Source organism: Entelurus aequoreus, linkage group LG15 (assembly GCF_033978785.1).
Source record: "Entelurus aequoreus isolate RoL-2023_Sb linkage group LG15, RoL_Eaeq_v1.1, whole genome shotgun sequence".
Taxonomy (NCBI): Eukaryota; Metazoa; Chordata; class Actinopteri; order Syngnathiformes; family Syngnathidae; genus Entelurus; species Entelurus aequoreus.
This window is the reverse complement of record NC_084745.1, coordinates 10,115,864-10,135,381: the sequence shown is the minus strand read 5'-3', so window position 1 is coordinate 10,135,381 and position 19,518 is coordinate 10,115,864. Positions and strand designations below refer to the sequence as shown.

Genomic DNA, 19,518 nt, shown 5'->3' with positions numbered 1-19,518 from the left:
GAAAGGGTAAGGATGGAAAAGATAATGCACAAAAAGAGGGCGAATACAAAAGGTATAAAGTAGACTAAAAATGTACCATAGTAGCAATGTAAAATATATGTAATATTTACATATTATATATACAGTATATAATATATACTGATATATTTGTATACAATATATAACAAATCCCAATTACCATGTACAATTTTATAATATATGTAACAGCTGCAGCAAAAAAGGACAGCATAAAAAAGCGAGTAGATCCAGTAGAAAATATACATTATTTTATTTATTTAATTTTTTATTTGTTTTATTTTATTACTTCAGGTCTATCCGTTGATTGTACGTTTTTTTATGTTCACGTTTTTGTTTAATGCTCTTTTTATAGATACGCAATATTTTCCCCAAAAAATATTTCAAAGTGAAATTTTTGGGTGTGAAGTAATTGGAGCTTTCAACAGGTCATTAATTCATATCATTGATTCGGATTCATAATTTTTTTTTTTTAGAAATTACATTTAAAAAGCGCTTTTTAGTGTCAATGTTGCAACTTTTTCTCTTTACAAGTCACTTGTTTGCATTTTTATTTTGCTTTGTGTTTTTTTTCCATAATAGTATTTTTTCGAATGCGGCACGGGCCGTTAAAATAATTTATGACGAACTGCGCATGCGTGGTGACTCTCCGACTTGCCGTAGAAAGCGAACGTCCTCAGGACGGAAAATGTCATACGTCAAACTGGTAAGATATCCTTCGTCATTTAATTTTTTTAAATAACGTAAATCTTGTTTAGGTATTATTCCGACAATTAGTCTCACACAGCAAATACAATAGTGTTACAGCGTGTTCCACCACATCGGAGGAAACGCTGCTATACAAGCTAAATGCTAATGTTAGCAAGTGGCTAATTTTTGGCTCAATTAAACAGAAAGGGGGATTATTTAAAACTATCACTTTAAGACGTCAGAAAAATAGAAGCTAAAATAAATCGCTTCATGCCTGATGTGGTAACTTTTGTCAACATTCTTCAGTCTTCTTTTGTAGATAACAGGACTTTAATCTCCTCTATGCTGTACCGTGTAATTGTCATGTCTGTCGTCCTCCACCAGATGTCGCTGTGCGCCGCGGCTCCGGGCCTGACTGGCGCCACCTGCGAGGCCGTGAAGAAGAGCACACAGCCGGCAATGCGCATTGACGAGGTGCCGCTGCAATTAAATTGTTCACTTTCTCAGCTAAATGGTAGATAGCATGCTAATGGACACAAAACGGTCGATAATGTAATGATTATGTTTATATATTGTGTGCTTTAGTTAGGTAACAACTTCATGACCTACAGTCGCACTTGTAAAGAACATAATGTCATGGCTGTCTTGAGTTTCCAATCATTTCTACAACTCTTATTTTTTTGTGATAGAGTGATTGGAGCACATACTTGTTGGTCACAAAAAATATTCATGAAGTTTGGTTCTTTTATGAATTTATTATGGGTCTACTGAAAATGTGAGCAAATCTGCTGGGTCAAAAGTATACATACAGCAATGTTAATATTTGCTTACAAGTTTCACTGCAATAAGGAGCTTCTGGCCACAGAACTTTCCTCCAGAAGGTCTTATCTTTGTCCATGTGGTGTCAGATGAAACAAAAATGGAGCTGTTTGGCCACAATACCCAGCAATATGTTTGGAGGAGAAAAGGTGAGGCCTTTAATCCCAGGAACACCATGCCTACCGTCAAGCATGGTGGTGGTAGTATTATGCTGTGGACCTGTTTTGCTGCCAATGGAACTGGTGCTTTACAGACAGTAAATGGGGCAATGAAAAAGGAGGATTACCTCCAAATTCTTCAGGACAACCTAAAATAATCAGCCCGAAGGTTGGGTCTTGGGTGCAGTTGGGTGTTCCAACAGGACAAGGACCCCAAACACACGTCAACAGTGGTAAAGGAATGGCTAAATCAGACTAGAACAGTGGTTCTTAACCTTGTTAGAGGTACCGAACCCCACCAATTTCATATGCGCATTCACCGAACCCTTCTTTAGTGAAAAATACAATTTTGGTTTTTTTTCAAATTCAAGAAAAAGTTATGATTTTTTACTGGTGCACAAAATGAACCGTGCATGAACATCAACTTGTTCAAAGAACAAAACCAACACAGTGCATGAACTCACAACAAATTACACACCTTACACACATTACCATGAATAAACAACAAGTTGAAAAACTTATTCGGGTTTTACCATTTAGTGGTCAATTGTACGGAATATGTACTGTACTGTGTAAACTGTACTGTTTCATATAATGTATTCTCTTCCTTTGCAATCTGCTAGTAAAAGTTTCAATCGATCAATCAAACAACCTGCAAATCAGATGGAAAATTAGAGGGAACATTGTTTGTTTGTATCCATAATACGCTGATAGGGAGAAGTTTTTATTTACACGATAAGTCGGATGTGTCTTTACCTCCGTGGCGGAGGCTCCGCCGAACCCCTCAGGCCGACTCACCGAACCCCTAGGGTTCGATCGAACCCAGGTTAAGAACCACTGGGCTAGAATTAAGATTTTAGAATGGCCTTCCCAAAGTCCTGACTTAAACGTGCGGAAAATGCTGAGGAAACAAGTCCATGTCAGAAAACCAACACATTTAGCTGAACTGCACCAATTTTGTCAAGAGGAGTGGTCAAAAATTCAAGCAGAAGCTTGTGGATGGCTACCAAAAGTGCCTTATTGCAGGGAAACTTGCCAAGGGACATGTAAGCAAATATTAACATTGCTGTATGTATACTTTTGACCCAGCACATTTGCTCACATTTTCAGTAGACCCATAATAAATTCATAAAAGAAGCAAACTTCATGAATGTTTTTTTGTGACCAACAAGTATGTGCTCCAATCACTCTATCACAAAAAAATAAGAGTTGTAGAAATGATTGGAAACTCAAGACAGCCATGACATTATGTTCTCTTGATAGCGACTCTACGTGATTTTCACACATACAGGAAAATATTGATGAACGAACTGTATGGTTAAGAAAATGTATTTTTTTCCAGCTGCCATCTTTGTACAGCAGACCCCAGGAGCACTGGCAGCGTGTGGAGCCAGAGCAGGAGGCGGCGGTGGCGGGCCCTTTGGAGCAGAGCGTGGCATCACTGAGGGAATGGGCGCAGCCGTACGCAGACCAGTGTCAGGTGTGTTGCTTTGTGCTCATTTCAACATGAATTCAACATAAACGTGAGTGACCTTCATTTCGTAATGTGTTGTTTTTGTAGCGAGCACGCCGCACCGCAACTGGCAAAGCTGAGGTTTGTATCCATTGTGTTGCTTATCATTTTGAAGTATTGCTGGCTGGCTGCAAACTTGTCCTTCTGCTGCTCACTCAGTGTCAACATCAGCCTTTTGTGGTTCACACTTGCTGCAAAGAAGGGATTGTTTCTTCTGTGTAGGAACTTCCTTGTGCTTTTTGTAGAAAGAAAAAGGACAACCGCGAGAGGGACAAGCGGTAGAAAATGGATGGATATTTAAAATGTTATTGTGTATGCACAAACCTCTCTTGGTGCAGCCACAATTAGATCATTAGGTGTAAAGAAAAAACAAAGTGAAGTAGGGCTGCAAAGGTTTAATCCATTTATTCGATTAGAAAGAAGCTTCGATTTATATTCTGTTGCTTTGATTAATGGGTAATTAGTGCAACTAATAAAAGCTTATGAAATCCAGATCCCAAAAAAAGAAGGTAAAACAAGTTAGTTAAATAGAGGTTTTAGAAGTGAATTAAGGTGAAATACAGTAGGGGTAGATGGAAAGTTTAAAAAAAAAAAAAAGGTCAAAGAAGGAATATAAAAGGCAATAGAAGTCAAAGGTAAATAGAAGGTAAAGGTAGTACATAAAAGGTGAAAGGACAATAGAAGGTAAAAGTTAAGTTAAAGTTAAAGTACCATTGATACCACTAGGTGTGGTGAAATTACCCACAGCATTTGACCCATCCCCTTGTTCCACCCCCTGGGAGGTGAGGGTGAAAAAAGTATATAAATAAAAGGTAAACTGTTCAATGAAGGTAAAAGTATATTAATATAAGGTAAAAGTACAATAGAAGGTCAAATAAAATGTGAAAAGTTCTGTAAAAGGTACAAGTATATCAATAAGAGGTACAATAAGGTAAATAAAAGGTAATATTGATTGATTGAAACTTTTATTAGTAGATTGCAAAGTACAGTACATATTCCGTACAATTGACCACTAAATGGTAACACCCCAATACTTTTTTCAACTGGTTTAAGTCGGGGTCCACGTTAATCAATTCATGGTAATAGAAGGTAAAGGATAAATAAAAGGCTAAAGGGCAATAGAAGGTAACCGTATGTAAATAAAAGGTAAAAGAAAGAATTAAGAAGTTAAAATAAAAGGTAAAAGAAGGTAAATAAAAAAAATAAGTTAAATAAAAGGTAAAGTTATATAAAGAAAGGTAACTAAAAGGAATATAGAACATAAAATAAGGTAAAAGACGTCAAATAAGGTATATAGAAGGTACGATAAGTTAAATAGAAGGTATTTAAAGGTAAAAGATAAAGTAAAAGGCAGTAAAAGATGGTAAATAACGGGTTAAATAGAGGGTAAATAAAAGGTAAAAGAAGATAAATAGAGGTTAAAAGGTCATCTAAATATGAAAGGTAAAAGATGGGCAAAGAAGGTGAATAGAAGCTCAAATAAGTTTAAATAGAAGCTAAAACAAGTTTGAATACAAGGTCAATAAAAGATAAAATAAGTTAAATAGAAGGTCGATAAATGTAAAAGAAGGTAAATAAAACGTGAAAGAAGTTAAAAAATGAAGGTAAACAAAAGTAATATAGAAGGTAAAACAAGGTAAAAGACAGTCAAACAAGGTAAATGGATGGTAAAAGAAGTGAAAAGGTAAAATATCAAACAAGGTCAAAGACAAGTCAAAGAGGGTAAATAAAGGTCAAATAAGTTTAATAGAGGGTAAATGAAAGATAAACAAAATCTAGAAGGTAAAAGATGGGCAAAGAAGGTAAAAGACCAAACCAGGTAGTAGACAGCCAAAGAAGGTCAATAAAATGTTAAAGAATGTAAATCAAAGGCAAAAGAAGTTAAATAGAAGGTAAAAAAGGAATATAGAAGTTTAAGAAGGTAAATAGAAGATAAGACAGTCAAAGAAGGTGAATAAAAGGTAAAATAAGTTGAAATAGAAGGTAAAAAAAAGAAGGTGAATAAAAGGTAAAATAAGTTGAAATAGAAGGTAAAAAAAGAAGTATAGAAGTTAAAGAAGGTAAATAGAAGATAAAAGAGTCAAAGAAGGTAAATAAAAGGTCAAATAAGTTTAAACAGAAGGTAATGAATGTCATGGCAGGTACAAACATCTTTTGTTTATTTGAACTATTTTCCCAAAAATGCACATTGAGGCTATAAAGTATATTTTATCCAATAATGGAACAAACTAATGGATAGATGACTCCATGTTGCTTTCTAAAGTGTCCTTAATGTGGCACAACATGATTGTCCTTCTTAATGTGGCACAACATGATTGTCCTTCTTAATGTGGCACAACATGATTGTCCTTCTTAATGTGGCACAACAGGAAGTGTACAGAAGCGTGGAGCCCACCATCGACACCACCGTCACCACAGTCAGCGGTAAAACATCCCATCACACCAAGGTGTTGTCTCGCTGTGAACATTTGAGTTGTTGATGTCAACTGTCTGGCGTCCTTCAGACGTGTATCACTTCCTCACTGCTCCTCCCCCGGACCTTTACCCCAGCATGGCGGCGGTGGGCTTCTCGGGCTTGCTGGGTCTCTACTTGGCCAAAGGTAACCCCCGAATAGTCGTCACAACAACAACATCCTTCTTCCTTGGGGCAATGACACGATAAGATAAGCTCGTGTTTTGTCTGGAGGTCGCTCAGGTGATTGGTTGGCTTTGCACCTGTCTCCTCAGGGTCAAAGGTGAGGCGTGTGGCGTTTCCAGTGGGCCTCATGGCCGTGTGCGCCTCCATGTTCTACCCTCAGCAAGCGGCCTCCCTTGTCAAGGTGGGGCACATCTGTCATAATGTGGAAGAATTGTCGTCGTGATCTGCAAAATTATCTAAAAAAGTTAGCATGCTAACATTTAGCATGGGTCAAGTGCCAAGTTATGACTGAGGTGTACGACTGGAAAATCAGCTAAAAAAGTTAGCATGCTAACATGTAGCGTGGGTCAAGTGCCAAGTTATGACTGAGGTGTACGACTGGAAAATTAGCTTAAAAAGTTAGCATGCTAACATTTAGCGTGGGTCAAGTGCCAAGTTATGACTGAGGTGTACGACTGGAAAATCAGCTAAAAAAGTTAGCATGCTAACATGTAGCGTGGGTCAAGTGCCTAGTTATGACTGAGGTGTACGACTGGAAAATTAGCTTAAAAAGTTAGCATGCTAACATTTAGCGTGGGTCAAGTACCAAGTTATATGATTGAGGTGTACGACTGGCAAATTAGCTAAAAAAGTTAGCATGCTAACATTTAGCGTGGGTCAAGTACCAAGTTATATGATTGAGGTGTACGACTGGCAAATTAGCTAAAAAAGTTAGCATGCTAACATTTAGCACCGGTCCAGTACCAACTTATGACTGAGGTGTACGACTGAAAAACTAGCTTAAAAAGTTAGCATGCTAACATTTAGCGTGGGTCAAGTACCAAGTTATGTGATTGAGGTGTACGACTGGCAAATTAGCTAAAAAAGTTAGCATGCTAACATTTAGCGTGGGTCAAGTGCCAAGTTATGACAGAGGTGTACGACTGGAAAAACTAGCTTAAAAAGTTAGCATGCTAACATTTAGCGTGGGTCAAGTACCAAGTTATGTGATTGAGGTGTACGACTGGCAAATTAGCTAAAAAAGTTAGCATGCTAACATTTAGCATCGGTCCAGTACCAACTTATGACTGAGGTGTACGACTGAAAAACTAGCTAAAAAAGTTAGCATGCTAACATTTACCATGGGTCAAGTGCCAAGGTATGACATAGGTGTACGACTGAAAAACTAGCTTAAAAAGTTAGCATGCTAACATTTAGCGTGGGTCAAGTGCCAAGTTATGACTGAGGTGTACAACTGAAAATCCAGCTAAAAAAGTTAGCATGCTAACATTTAGCATCGGTCCAGTACCAACTTATGACTGAGGTGTACGACTGAAAAACTAGCTAAAAAAGTTAGCATGCTAACATTTACCATGGGTCAAGTGCCAAGGTATGACATAGGTGTACGACTGAAAAACTAGCTTAAAAAGTTAGCATGCTAACATTTAGCGTGGGTCAAGTGCCAAGTTATGACTGAGGTGTACGACTGAAAATCCAGCTAAAAAAGTTAGCATGCTAACATTTAGCATGGATCAGGTACCAAGTTATATGGTTAAGGTGTACGGCTGAAAATAAGCTTAAAAAGTTAGCATGCTAACATTTAGTGTAGATCAAGTACCAAGTTACATGATTGAGGTATACGACTGCAAAATTTGCAGAAAAAGTTAGCATGCTAACATTTAGTGTGGGGTCAAGTACCAACTTATATGACGTTGCGGTGTACGACTGGAAAAATAGCTAAAAAGGTTAGCATGCTAACATTTAGTGTGGGTCAAGTGCCAAGCTATATGATTTAGGTATACGACTGCAACATTTGCGTAAAAAGTTAGCATTTAGCGTGGGTCAAGTACCAAGTTATATGACTCTGCGGTGTACGGCTGGAAAATTAGGTATCCAGGTATACACCTCTGCGTCAAATATTATGTTACTTGACATGTTATCATTAGCATGCTAGTTTTTTTTCCTCTACTTTTATAGGTAGACTTTAGACTTAGGCAAACTTTATTGATCCACAAGGGTAATTGTTCCACACAGTAGCTCAGTTTCAAAGGATGGAAAGGGTAAGGAAGGAAAGGATAATGCAGGTATTAAGTAGACTAAAAATGTGCCATACATTTTGGTACTCGACTCATGTTACATTTAGCTTATGAGCATGTTATTATTAGAATGCTATATTTTTATTAAGCTAATTTAATAGGTATTGTTGCGTCTGACCAGTCTTCTTCTCAGGGAATAAAAGTCACTGGTCAATCCCAAATTCTTTCAGATGACATATATGTTGAGTAAGAAGGACCATCAAGACAGAATAGGAATATCATCAAGTTTTACTAAAGCTTTAGGAGACCAATACCAGCATCTAGAAGTGGTCTGAAAGCCAAACGGAAAGAGACAACTTATTGAATACGAAAACAGCCCCCACTCTGCCTAGAAAGGAATACAGCCTCATTGTTCTAATACTGATAAGATAAAAAGGGAGTATGTCATACTCCCACATTCCAACACCTTCAAGGTAAAGCACAGAGTTTACTTGCAGATATAAGCGTAAAGAGTACACATGGGAAAATATAAGATGCTTTAAACATGACTATGTATAAAGAAAGAACTCTTAAAATTATATGCATTCTCCACATTATACACCTCATTGTCATATAATTTGGTATTTCACTAATGCTAACTGTAAGCATGCTAATCTTTTTACCTCATATTTTTTGTTACTTAATGCTATCTGATTAGCATTTCAGTTTGACTTTGGCTCTTCAGCATTCACATGAAAATTCTACAGAAAGTTATTTGACAAACATATTTATATTGTACTGGTTTTTAAGGTGAAAGCTACCAAAATGGCCCCCGCATCTTTTGATTTGTCAGTCTGGGGCCCTCAGTGGAAAGTCTGCTATAAATCTTTATATTCAAAGTGTGATGATAAATTAGTGTAAAAAAAACATATTTTTTTAATTCTTACTGTTTATGTATCTTATAATATAAAAAAGTTCAATAATCTGACAAGTATGGGTTTTGGTATCGACGATACCAAGCTCAGTGCGGATAAAGTGTGGTATCGCTCATCACTAGCAGACCACACCAACTGCTTTGAAGTCCATTTGAAAGTCATTGTGGTGTGTTCCTGCAGGTAAGCCGAGACTCCGCGTACTCCTGGGTTCAGCGGGGTCGCGTCACCGTGGAGACGCTTTGGAAAGACCCGCCCTCTGGCAAAAAGAAGGTGAGCGCTCGAGGGCGGCGCAGCTTCGTTTACGGTTAGCCGTGTCTCGCATGCAAACTCACCCATGGCTTTTTTGCGTGAAGCCTGACAAGACGGAGCGGCGGGAGAGCGGAAGCAGCTGAAGGCGGACAGCGAAAAAAATCATCTTCATGCTGCGTGGAAGGAAAGGTCTGCAAGGTTTCTTGACAAAAAGCTTGTGTAGCTGAGCGCCTATTTGGCTATGCTAAACACACACACACGCGCACACACACACACACACACACACACACTTCTCATCACTTTACTGATGTTTCTCGTTCGGCCACTCTTGAAAAAGTCACTCTTTGCTCACTTTGAATATTCTATTGTGTGGTTTGGATGTGAGTAACACACGAGCAAACACACACACACACACACACACACACACACACACACTCTCACACACACACAGCTTAATTCTTTCTTCTCCCGCACATGCCCACGCAGCCCTTCTAAATGGCTTCTATGTGAAAATGTGCTAGAAGGATTTCTGCTCTCAAATGCTATGTTTTATTTAATAAAAGACCGCTCATTGTTCATTCGGTGAACATGCTCAAAACATGTGACTATTAGTTCCATAGTGGACACACTAACACAGGTCTTCAACTTCCCCTAAAATACAATTATTGTATTTTACTTTAAACTGGTCCTTAAGTTACCTTGTTGTTGTCGTCAGGCCTGGCCCTAACCAACCTGGCGCTCTAGGCAAGATTTTAGGTGGCAGTGAAGTGTATATACTCACAAGAAACCGAATAGCTTTGTCTTTGACCTTTTTTTTTACTTAAAGAAAGCAAATTAACACATTATATGAGAATGTTATGTTATGATTATCTTTAACCGAATCACAGCAGTGCTCAAATTAAAAAACGGCATTCCCTCTCATGTGATATTGCTTAACTAACATTAATGATGTGCACCTTAACAACTAGGCTTACAACTATACCTAATATATAAAGGGGTGGAAAAGTGACTATTACCTGCAGGGCAAACATTAGCTAACCAGAAGGCAATAACAATGTAAAAAAAACCACCTGCTTAAAAGATCTAATACAAATGTCCCTGAGGAATGTAAGGTGGGAGTACTGTAATTACCTAACGTTACATTATTATTTTCCATAACAATTTAGCCCCCTCCACAATATTAACCCGACGTTAAAACAGAACTAGCTATTTATTGATTAGCAATTGCCGAATCATGTAACATTAGCTTAATGCTAAAAAGCCAGGTTACTATCACATTCTGTAACAGACAAAAAATTTCATGTAGGCTAACGTTACCTCCCTGCTACCTCTGTCTTTTTCTCGTTTCTCCTCCTCTTCTTTTCTCTTTTTTCTTCCCTGGGCACCTGACAGTTTTGGCCGTTTTGACATCTTGTGTTGATTTTTTGATGTGGTAAGAGTCTTGATACGGGAAGGGAGGGGGCGCACCGTGCGGGGGCATGGGGGGGGCGTAATGTTGTAACAAATAATATTTCTATTAAATAGGCTTTACTTTGCATTTTAATTAACGTGGGATTATTTTTTGTATTTACAAATAACAGTACCAACTTTTTTTTTTTTTTTTCTTTTTCTTTCTCCAACATTTGTGGCACTGGCGTGGCGCCCCCTGATGGACGGCACCCTTAGCATTTGCCTATACGGCCTATGCCACGGGCCGGCCCTGGTTGTCGTGCAATACTAACTTTTTAATTTTCCTGAAGGAATCAATAAAGTAATATCTATCGAACCATATTGTGCCTTAAAAGAGTTCATTATGTCTTCATATACTTTTCAAATCATCTTGTAATCAGACAATATTTTTCAGTATATTACCGGTAGATGGAATTTTTACCTGACCACTGTGTTCTTATTGGCGTTGCGTGGTCATTTTACAAAATCCTGTGTAAATCATGCAAAAAAATCATACATGGGAGAAACAGGAAGGACATTCAACACCAGGAAGAAAGAACATCAGAAAGAATGTGAAAAAGAGACAGTACAGACGGTACAGAAAGTAACAACTTCAAACGGAGTAAAGAGGCGATCGATCTAAGGAAGTGGCCCAAGGAAAACCATCAATCGGGATGAGGGAGCATTACCTGGGACTCCCTCCTCCAATATTTCTCGGTATATTAGATGGAATTTTTACCTGACCACTGTGTTCTTATAGGTGTGGCGTGGTCATTTTACAAAATCACGTGTAAATCATGCAGAAAAAGTCATACATGGGAGAAACAGGAAGGACATTCAACACCAGGAAGAAAGAACATCAGAAAGAATGTGAAAAAGAGACAACTGGAAGGTTTACAAAAAGCCTAAAACAAAAATCCGAACAGGAAATCTTACAATGATCAGATCATCACAAAATAAATAAACCACATCATGGACCGAGACAACGGCAAAATCATCGGTACAGAAAGTAACAACTTCAAACGGAGTAAAGAGGCGATCGATCTAAGGAAGTGGCCCAAGGAAAACCATCAATCGGGATGAGGGAGCATTACCTGGGACTCCCTCCTCCAATATTTCTCGGTATATTAGATGTTATTTTTACCTGACCACTGTGTTCTTATAGGTGTGGCGTGGTCATTTTACAAAATCCCGTGTAAATCATGCAAAAAAATCATACATGGGAGAAACAGGAAGGACATCAGAAAGAATGTGAAAAAGAGACAACTGGAAGGTTTACAAAAAGCCTAAAACCAAAATCCGAACAGGAAATCTTACAATGATCAGATCATCGCAAAATAAATAAACCACATCATGGACCGAGACAACGGCAAAATCATCGGTACAGAAAGTAACAACTTCAAACGGAGTAAAGAGGCGATCGATCTAAGGAAGTGGCCCAAGGAAAACCATCAATCGGGATGAGGGAGCATTACCTGGGACTCCCTCCTCCAATATTTTTCGGTATATCAGATGGAATTTTTACCTGACCACTGTGTTCTTATTGGCGTGGTCATTTTACAAAATCACGTGTAAATCATGCAGAAAAAATCATACATGGGAGAAACAGGAAGGACATTCAACACCAGGAAGAAAGAACATCAGAAAGAATGTGAAAAAGAGACAACTGGAAGGTTTACAAAAAGCCGAAAACAAAAATCCGAACAGGAAATCTTACAATGATCAGATCATCGCAAAATAAATAAACCACATCATGGACCGAGACAACGGCAAAATCATCGGTACAGAAAGTAACAACTTCAAACGGAGTAAAGAGGCGATCGATCTAAGGAAGCGGCCCAAGGAAAACCATCAATCGGCATTACCTGGGACTCCCTCCTCCATTGACCATCAAGCGTCAGGTGGGGGGAACCAACCTGCCTGGTTGTGCCACGCCTATATCAACAGCTGTCAGGTGACAGTCCAAACATGTCAGGTAAAAATGGCATCTAATATACTGAAAAATATTGTCTGATTACAAGAAGATTTGGAAAGTATTGTGCGGCTAATAACCAAAAGGGTGGAATGCCATCTCCGAGATCTTGCCCCAAGTGGAGGAGTTCAGGTACCTCTGGGTCTTGGTCATGAGTGAGGGAAGAGTGGATCGTCAGATCGACAGTGATGCAGACCCTGTGTCAGTCCGTCATGAAAAAGAAGCTCTCAATTTACCGGTCGATCTACATCCCTATCTTCACCTGTGGTCATAATCACTAGCTGATAACTACCGCACTAAACGCTAGCTGGCAACTGGAGGGTTAATCCCTAGCTGACTAGTGTGCTAATCACTAGCTGGTAACTGGTGCGGTAATTGTTAGCTGACAACTAGCATGCTAATTGCTAGATGGCAACTGACACGGCAATCATGAGCTGTACGCTAGGTCACAACCAATCAATCACTAGAGTGCCAAATGCTAGCTGGCAACTGAAGCGTTAATTTCCAACTGACAACTAGGGCGCTATTGTTTGCTAGAAGAGGGCTAATCGCTAGTTACCAACTAGTGCCCTAATTGCTAGATGGCAACTGACACGGCAATCGCCGGCTACCGACTAGAGTGGTAATTGCTAGCTGAAAGCTAAAGCGCTAATTGTTAGTTTGCCCTTAGCACTCTAATTGCTAGATGGCAACTAAAGCGATAATCACAGACAACTAGCATGCCAACCACCTGCTGACAACTCGGTCATTATTCGCTAGCTTGCAACTAGCGCACCAATCGCTAGCTGACAACCATTGCGCTAATTGCTTGCTAACAATGAGAGGGTTAACCGCTAGCTGACAGCTAACACGCTGATTGCTAGCTGACAATCACTAGCTGGCAATTAACACACTAATTGGTAGCTGACAACCAATTTAAAAAATAGCATGCTAATCGCTAGCTGACAACTTAATTGCTGACACCCAGCAATCGAATCCAGTTCAAAATGTTGAATTGCTTAAAAGCTGCAGCGAATCAACACAGTGACACTTCTGTCAAACTGAGGATCTTTGACTAGGCTGACCATATTGTGAAATCCCAAAAAGAGGACACATACAGTATATGCGCGTCAAGGCGGGCAGCACGCCAAGGCCGGGACTAGGTGAAAATTTGCCAATGATACTCGAACTTGCTTTATAAGTAATATATTTATTTAAATAAAGCATTTTTTCTCCTCCGTTGACAGCAGTGTTGGCGCTAGGAACTTTCAAAATGGGGCCCTCAGTAAATCTTTGGGGTTCCACTTTTTTGTAAGCGTTTTGAAAACAAATGATAAACGTATGCATTGTCCGGTTATATCTCACATTCTATATTGTGTTTTGGAAAAAGGTTGTCATTAACGTTAATTCATTAAAAAATTTTTTAAAAGAAAACAAATTTGTATACATATGTAAATGTATTCAGTTATAAACATTCATTCACTTTCTTCTTTCCTTCATGGATCTAAATTTTACCGCTGTTGGTAGTTTTTTCTGTTTTTATTTAATAAGTTGTAGGTGTATTTATTTCAGTATAAAAGTGTAAAAAATGTTTTGCTTGGGTATGCAGGGCATACATACATTTTATATTTAACGCTTAAATCTCTGGAGTCTACATCAACTTCAGATCTATTCCTCATTTCAAATTTTTTTTATTTTTTTTTTATGTTTTTTGTTTGTTTTCCGCCCTTTTTTGTCAAACAAAACTATGTTTTTTATGGCAAACACAAAATATGCAAAATCTTCCACCGAAAATATTTTTCAAAGTGGAATATTTGATGTGAAGTAATGGGAACCTTGGATAGGTCAATAATTCATATTAACATTGATTTTGATTCAAAGTTATGTTTTGAGCAATGACAGTTTGAAAGAAGTCAACATTGCAACTTTTTCTAAATTACATTTCACCTTTAAGCTTTTTTATTTCACTTTTATGATTTTGTTTATTTTAATAGTATTTTTAGAATGTGCCGTCAGCCTTTAAAACATTAGCTGTGGGCTGCAAATGGCCTCCGGGGCACACTTGACACACCTGCTATAATAAAAAAATGTATCTGATAAATATATGGATAAAAAGCAGAGCTTGGCGACGCATGAGCGTTTATCATAACCCCCTCCCTCACCAATGCTGCTGCGCGCACAATTTTCGTTTTTAACCCCTTCTTAACCCTGAACGTACATTGAAAATACACGGAACCCTAACTCAAAATGCCAGACATTTAAGAAACTCCGCCCGGACAGCCCCGCAAAAGAGGACATGTCCGGGGAAAAGAGGACGTATGGTCAGTCTATCTTTGACAAGCATGAACAATATTACTAGTTTACATTTGTGACTACATGACTTGATTTGTTAGCCAGCAGTTGAGTGGAATGTTCTATTGTGAAGTCTAGTAATAAATACAACAGCATGTTTGATGATTTATTTATTGTGGTATATGAGCTCAGGTCAACATGTGACCATCAGAAAAAGTAGTTTGCTGGCCTTTTTAAAAAAAATTCTAAGTGGAAACCTTCGTCTCCTCCCCGCATTTTCACTCCTCGGTGGGCGTGGCCATCTTGACCAGGCTGCTCTTGTCAAACCTGTACAGCCTCCAGCCTTCCTCCTGCGAGAGGTCCTCTGCGCCGCGCCGCTTGTAGTACTGGATGGAGAGCTCGTTGTTCTCGGCCACCACGAACATCATGCCCGTGCAGCGGGTCTTCACCGCCAGCTGCGGGACAAAGGGGTTAGGAAAGTCCACACGGGGGACTTGGCATGATGTCACTACTTACGTCACTGAGCTGCCGCAGCATCTCTGAGCCGATGCCGAGTCCTGGAAAGTCCAGAAAGATTAGACTGGACTTCTACGCATGTTCATTTGGGTCTTTATCATGAAAGGTTTTTTTACAATAATTTTTTTGCGTTTGAATTTTGTGAAATGTGATTTTTTTAACTTTAAATTACATTAACTATTTCATTAAATAATCTGTGAGAAACCGGTTTAAAAATTCAGTGCTGAAATATTTGTTGTGTCAAAACTCTTCTAGTAAATGAAGACTGAAGCAATCGATCGTGTCTCAGAATCAGCCAATGACGTGTCAAATGTACAATTTACAGGAAGTGGTTCTTGAGTTTTGAAGCAACAATTATGTGCACTGATTTTTTTACATTACATTTTTTAAACTGAAATTTTTCTGCATGCATTTTTTAATACACTGAATGGCTGTTTTTTTACATTGAATTTCTCAACTTTTTCCTGCACTGAATGTTTTTTACATTTAATTTTTTAGCACCCATTTTTTATACACTGAATTTTTCAGACTGATTTTTTTACACTTAAATATTTTTCATACACTGAATTTTTCTTTATATTGAATTTTTGCACACATTTTAATACTTTTCTGCACCCATTTTTTTTTATATACACTGAATTTTTCAGAATGATTTTTTACGCTTAAATATATTTCTCACTGAATTTTTGCACACCCAATTTTTCTTACAATGTTTTTTTTTATAAACAGGAATTTTTCTGCACATGGTTTAATATACTGAATAGTTTTTTTACATTGAATTTCTCAACATTTTCCTGCACTGAACGTTTTTTGTTTACATTGACTTTTTCAACAGGAAGTTTTCTGCACCCATTTTTTTATACACTGAATTTTTCATAATGATTTTTTTACGCTTAAATATATTTTTCATACACTGAATTTGTTTGGGCACATTTAATACACTGAATTGTTTTTTTTACATTGAATTTCTTAACATTTTTCTGCACTGAATGTTTTTTTTTTACATGGAATTTTTCTGCACCCATTTTTATACACTGAATTTTTCAGACTGATTTTTTACGCTTAAATATATTTTTCATAATGAATTTTTGCACACCCAATTTTTCTTACGTTTTTTTTTAAACAGGAATTTTTCTGCACATGGTTTTTTAATATACTGAAGTGCTTTCTTACATTGAATTTATCAACATTTTCCTGCACTGAACGTATTTTTTACATTGAATTTTTCAACAGGAAGTTTTCTGCACCCATTTATTTTATACACTGAATTTTTCAGACTGATTTTTTTACGCTTGAATATATTTTTCATACACTGAATTTGTTTGGGCACATTTAATACACTGAATTGTTTTTTTTACAATGAATTTCTCAACATTTTTCTGCACTGAATGTTGTTTTTTTTACATGGAATTTTTCTGCACCCATTTTTTATACACTGAATTTTTTAGATTTATTTTTTAGCACCCAATTATTATTTTTTTACATTGAATTTTTTAAACAGGAATTTTTCTGCACACATTTTTTTAACACTGAATTGTTTTTTTTTACATTGAATTTTTCAAAAGGACATTTTCTGCATCCATTTTTAATTTACTGAATTTTTTACGCTTAAATATATTTTTCATACACTGAATTTGTTTGGCTACATTTAATACACTGAATTGTTTGTTTTTTTACATTGAATTTCTCAACATTTTCCTGCACTGTTTTTTTAAACTTTGTGGGGTTTTTTTTTACATTGAATTTTTCAACAGGAATTTTACTGCACCCATTTTTTTTTCACTGAATTTTCAGACTGATTTTTTTACACTTAAATATATTTTTCATAAACTGAATTTTTCTGCACCCAATTTTTTAAAATAAATTTTTGTATTGAATTTTTTAACACTGATTTTTTTTTCATTTAATTTTTCAACGCTTAAATTTTCTGTATCCAATTTTTATGTATATTTTAATACACTGAATTTCAAAACAAATTAGATTTTTAAACAAATTTTGCTCAAATTGTTATTCAATAAAATCGTCAGCATAATTTGACGTTGAAACTCTGTTCACAAAATTCAAACGCAAGTGTCATCACCTAAAAAGCTCTCAAAATAAAAGAAAAGTAACCTCCATAGATTTCTTACCTCTGTACTCATTCATCACATAGAACTCCTCCAAGTAGAGCTGCTTGCCCACCCAAGGGTCATAGGTGAAGTAGTACATGGCGAAGCCAACCACTTTAGAATCTGGAGGATAGACCACATTCTTTAAAAAAACTAAAATCAGCTTTTTGTTCGCTGCGCAGACAGGAAACAGTCTTCATGGGGTCAGCAGTTCACAGAGTCCATTGCACATTCCATCATGTGATGCATTCACTGACCTTGGCTGCCGCCCCCTCCCGGGATTTCAGCGATGATGCAGTGGTAGAATGGCGTTTCGCCAAATCCATCCTCAAGGAGCTCTGTAAACATCTCCCAAACTTGAGTAAACACGCACCCCCCCCCCCCCCCCCTAACACTTTCAGCTTACCTTCTTCAGTCAACGTCACCTGGTGCTCCATTTCCTCATATTTAGCCAGTTCCTAAAAGCAACACAAATGACACTTAATACATTTGTAACAGTATATGCTTAAGTGGGTCAGCCTTCACGATGACCATATGGTGTTTACACAAGGGGAAGCTAAAACGGAAGTGAGTCAGCGGGACCCGAACAAAGAAGGCAGGTCGTGACGTCACACTCGGACATCCTCGGGCTCGTTTTTTTTACGTCACCACCCAGCTCGATTGTCGTCGATGTTCGGTGTGGGTTCAACAACAGGCCAATGCTAACCACGTTAGCTAAAGTTGACCCAATTCGAACACGATGTCCGAGCGGATCTTAAGCAGCGTATTTTTTAAATTATTATTATTATTACTGTGTACCTTCACCAGTCGTAATATATCAGGCACGTCCTTTGGTTCAGCCTTTCGTAATTTGTACTCCATTTTCTCCGTTTACTCTTTTTTCCTTTCGCGCGAAGTCCTCTGTATGTGAAGTGAAAGATTAGGAGTTTCTTCATTCGCTTTCGAGTGGCTTTTCCCCCGCAGTCAGCCTCTGGTCCGGTCGTGTTTGTCTCGACAAGGACATCCAGTTAGCGTCGCCCTTGGCCGGGTCGTTGCCGTCTGTTCACTGCCTCTTTGTTTACGTCCCCTTTATATAGCAGGCTGCTCCCGCTCTCTGATTGGTCGCCTGCTCGACGTCTCCGCTTTCGACGACGCCCCCTTTGATCGGTTTAGCCAATTAGAGGCAAGTATGTGTTCACGTGACCATTATGTGTTTATTTTTTCATTTTTACTCCGCCACAACGCTTTTCTCAAATTAGAAAATACAATATGTGGGCTATTCAGTATCACACAATTAGACACGTAGCAACAACAAAACAAAAATTGAAAAATTTAATTTTCTACTAAGCTTTTTAATCGCCAGTCACACTGCTTCCATCAATTCCCACAAATGGAATTTTCCATTACTCAGGCAGCTGTTACAGTTTCCTTTCTGAATTTAAGACATAATATCACCTTATATGGACACTCCATCAGACTGATGGGAATTCCTCTCCCTTATCAGCTATTTATTCAAATGAGCCCTTTTCTACATAACCCATTTACTCACCTTTTATTCCACTCTTTCTTTTCTGTGTGGTTAGACTGAAGAAACCTATCTTGACAAAACCATATGTTATGATCGTTTGGCACAATAAGACAACCTTTTTTGTGTCCTCTTTAGAAACAATACGTTTACTTGTGCACGGCATTATTTTCGACCAATGTAAGCTGCTTAAAAAAAGATTCAACAAAACACCTCAGTGTTTGTGACAAGCTATTTCTCAAGAAGGGGTCAATTTCATTCGGAATTTGAATGTTGAAGTTCGGCGCCCCCTGCCGGGCTATATATGTACAACGTGGTGAAGTTGGGAAATAACTCAAATAACCCACCAGGATTGTTATTGATGATACACCAGGGGCGTCACTAGCTTTTAAGGACAGGGGGGGCTTAGCCCCCAGGAGATGCACAGGGTGCGAGCGAACGTAGCCCACGAGCACAAAACTTCACAAACGGCTAACAAAGACTTAGAAATTATTCATTGTTATTATTATTATTTCAGTCGGTTTATTTTCAATCTGTGTTCTTCAGTACAACAACAAACATGGGTTTGCACAGTGACATTTTGTTTACAGCATCAACAAGAAACAATTACTTGCATGATCCTTCAAGATACACTGAAACACAATGAAAAAGTGCAATGCTGAAACCAATAATGCAAACAATAAAATGTAACTTCCAGGGTTTAAGAGT

At 37.9% G+C, this 19,518-nt stretch overlaps 2 protein-coding genes across 4 annotated transcripts; one reads left to right on the top strand and one right to left on the bottom strand.

The window, feature by feature from the left end:
* Positions 1–632: 632 nt before the first annotated feature.
* On the top strand, positions 633–10,456 carry apoob (apolipoprotein O, b). 3 transcript variants are annotated; one of them, XM_062020782.1, is made up of 9 exons: positions 633–721; positions 1,090–1,179; positions 3,025–3,162; positions 3,244–3,276; positions 5,565–5,619; positions 5,700–5,795; positions 5,923–6,014; positions 8,943–9,032; positions 9,116–10,456. In XM_062020782.1, the coding sequence occupies exons 1-9, from the start codon at positions 650–652 to the stop codon at positions 9,152–9,154; spliced, it is 705 nt and encodes a 234-aa protein (XP_061876766.1). In that variant the 5' UTR covers positions 633–649; the 3' UTR covers positions 9,155–10,456. The 3 variants fall into 3 exon arrangements, with proteins under 3 accessions (XP_061876766.1, XP_061876765.1, XP_061876767.1); XM_062020781.1 differs by having other exon boundaries at positions 5,700–5,853; XM_062020783.1 differs by lacking the exon at positions 3,244–3,276 and having other exon boundaries at positions 5,700–5,853.
* Positions 10,457–14,835: 4,379 nt separating this feature from the next.
* LOC133629785 (diamine acetyltransferase 1-like) lies at positions 14,836–18,369 on the bottom strand. Its single transcript, XM_062020780.1, has 6 exons — positions 18,105–18,369; positions 17,713–17,764; positions 17,564–17,644; positions 17,328–17,429; positions 15,199–15,239; positions 14,836–15,137 (listed from the first exon to the last, which is right to left on the bottom strand). The coding sequence occupies exons 1-6, from the start codon at positions 18,165–18,167 to the stop codon at positions 14,961–14,963; spliced, it is 516 nt and encodes a 171-aa protein (XP_061876764.1). The 5' UTR covers positions 18,168–18,369; the 3' UTR covers positions 14,836–14,960.
* Between the last annotated feature and the right edge of the window lie 1,149 nt (positions 18,370–19,518).